Genomic DNA, 2,073 nt, shown 5'->3' with positions numbered 1-2,073 from the left:
AGCAAAACCTCACATCAAAATTTCCTGTCTAGTAAAAGCATTAACTCCACCCACAAACCAGACCCACTACTTACATATTTATTATGCCATAAATTTCAGCAAAAACAGGGAGTCAGAGAAGACATTAGTTGCAGCAGATTTCTGCTAAGGGAGACAAAGGGGGATAGTGAGAATTGTTAGTTATTTGATCATTGTGTATATTTTTTCTTTTTTATGGTCACAATGGTCAGTCTGAGGTATGCAACTCAAACTAATGAAATTAATAATAAAATCAAAATGTAATTGTATATACCTTGTTTATACCTTCTGACCTCAATAAACCATACTAGATTCCTGTATTTTACTATAATAATAACGATAATAATAAAATGATATACCTCCTGTAGATGATTAATTAGTTGGATATCAATTTTGCGAATGAGCTGTCAAAAAACAATTGTAATTTTAATAAGATTAATTTTATACTTACTCTATATGAGCACTTTACTGTTTCTAATACAGTACATTACATATTAAAAACTATATTTTTAAAAATACAAAATCGAAGCACTATTGTTTCTGACAATGATTATACATAACATCCTTCATAAGTGGAATGCAATGTAAATGTATGCATGATTAAAATTTTATAAATAGATAAAACGAAGTAACTTTGATTTAGAGTTTCTTTCTCAATGGTTCATCATTAGATTGCTCCTTGCTTTCTCTCTTTTCACCTAATAATAATAACAATAAAATCAATTCTCTCTCTCTCTCTCTCTCTCTCTCTCTCTTACCTCTTACTGACAGTGGATGGTGTTTGCCAGTATGAGAATGATATGCTTCATAAAAATGCTCCACATGTTGCTTCTTAATGAAATGGTACACATCTATAAAAATGCAATTAAGTTTTAAAATCATATGTACTTATTCTAATTTTTTCCTAAAGCTAAAAATAAATCTGGAAGACGGTCCCCACTAAAAAAATTCATTAAATTCATTGTTGCCCATATAGGCAACAAAGAATTTGTATTTGAAGCCAAACATGTGCTAGGCAACTTTGCTATAATCTATTTACAAGGCTTTGTTACCTCTTCTAGGCAAAAAAGCCTTGGTTTTATTGTCAAGCAACAATTCTTTTCTTAGCAACATTATGCTTACAAAACAAAAGGGCTATGCACAAAAACCAAGAGTATATAGTACTAGGAAAAATGTTGCTAGTAATCTTGTAGAATAAAAATCTATTCTATTTTTGCCATTAACAACAAGTTTAGCTGACTAAGTTGGATTGTGATAACGTGGTCATTAAACAAACAATGATTTATGAATACAGACTAACAATGAATACACTCTATTTTAGCATACGCATGCAGATACGCCCTTTTCCTCCTAAACTACAGTTTGGTGTTCAATAGATACTGAAAGCTCAGTTATGAATGGAAAACCAGATCTGAAGACTGTGTGTGCTATAGTAAGGACAGACAGATGGCACATGTTGGGTTTAATCTTAGAAGTTGATGACAAAAAGCTGCAAGACATTGATTCAGAGAGATCAGATATAGAAGAAAAAAGAACCCAGATGTTTCGTGCTTGGCTCAATGGTCAACCAGGGGCTAGTCACAATCAACTGGTTGAGGCACTGAGACTCAAAGTAATAGGAGAAGACAGTATTGCTCAGGAATATGAAGAAAAAGTGAAGGAGGAAGCATCTAAAACCACAGAAACTACTCAAACAGGTAAAGTGCATTAAAAGTAAAAAAAGCAACCATAGTTACATGTAAACTACTCAAATCCAATTCACAATATAACTAATATTTTATATATACAGGAGCTCAAGTTGTGCAAGCATCATCAACTTTAACAGCAACTGCTTGGAGCACAAGCACAGGTATACATACATTTGATGTTCTAACCATAAACACCACATAAACCTGTCTTTACATTTACAATCAATCAACTTCTTTTCCTTTCTTTAATTTTTTTCTACAGTTGTCACTTCAATGCATCAGAAAGCATCAGAAGTAGTAACAGTTCGAGCTCTTGAATTGGAAGAAAAATATCGCCAGCTCCTTCAGCTGATACAAAAACTCTCAC

General features: G+C 32.5%; 1 protein-coding gene across 1 annotated transcript in view; it reads right to left on the bottom strand.

The window, feature by feature from the left end:
• Positions 1 to 1,836: 1,836 nt before the first annotated feature.
• LOC109590002 (regulator of telomere elongation helicase 1-like) overlaps positions 1,837 to 2,073 on the bottom strand; it is a gene marked incomplete at its 5' end in the record, with an annotated part of 3,828 nt that continues 3,591 nt past the window's right edge. The window contains one exon of the mRNA XM_020005964.1: positions 1,837 to 1,887. Within this exon, the coding sequence (XP_019861523.1) occupies positions 1,837 to 1,887 (51 nt within the window). The remainder of the gene's footprint in view (positions 1,888 to 2,073) is intronic.

This window comes from Amphimedon queenslandica, unplaced genomic scaffold, assembly GCF_000090795.2.
Source record: "Amphimedon queenslandica unplaced genomic scaffold, v1.1 AMPQUscaffold_10629, whole genome shotgun sequence".
Lineage (NCBI taxonomy): Eukaryota > Metazoa > Porifera > Demospongiae > Haplosclerida > Niphatidae > Amphimedon > Amphimedon queenslandica.
The sequence above is the reverse complement of the archived record's forward strand: the minus strand, read 5'-3'. Positions and strand labels throughout refer to the sequence as shown.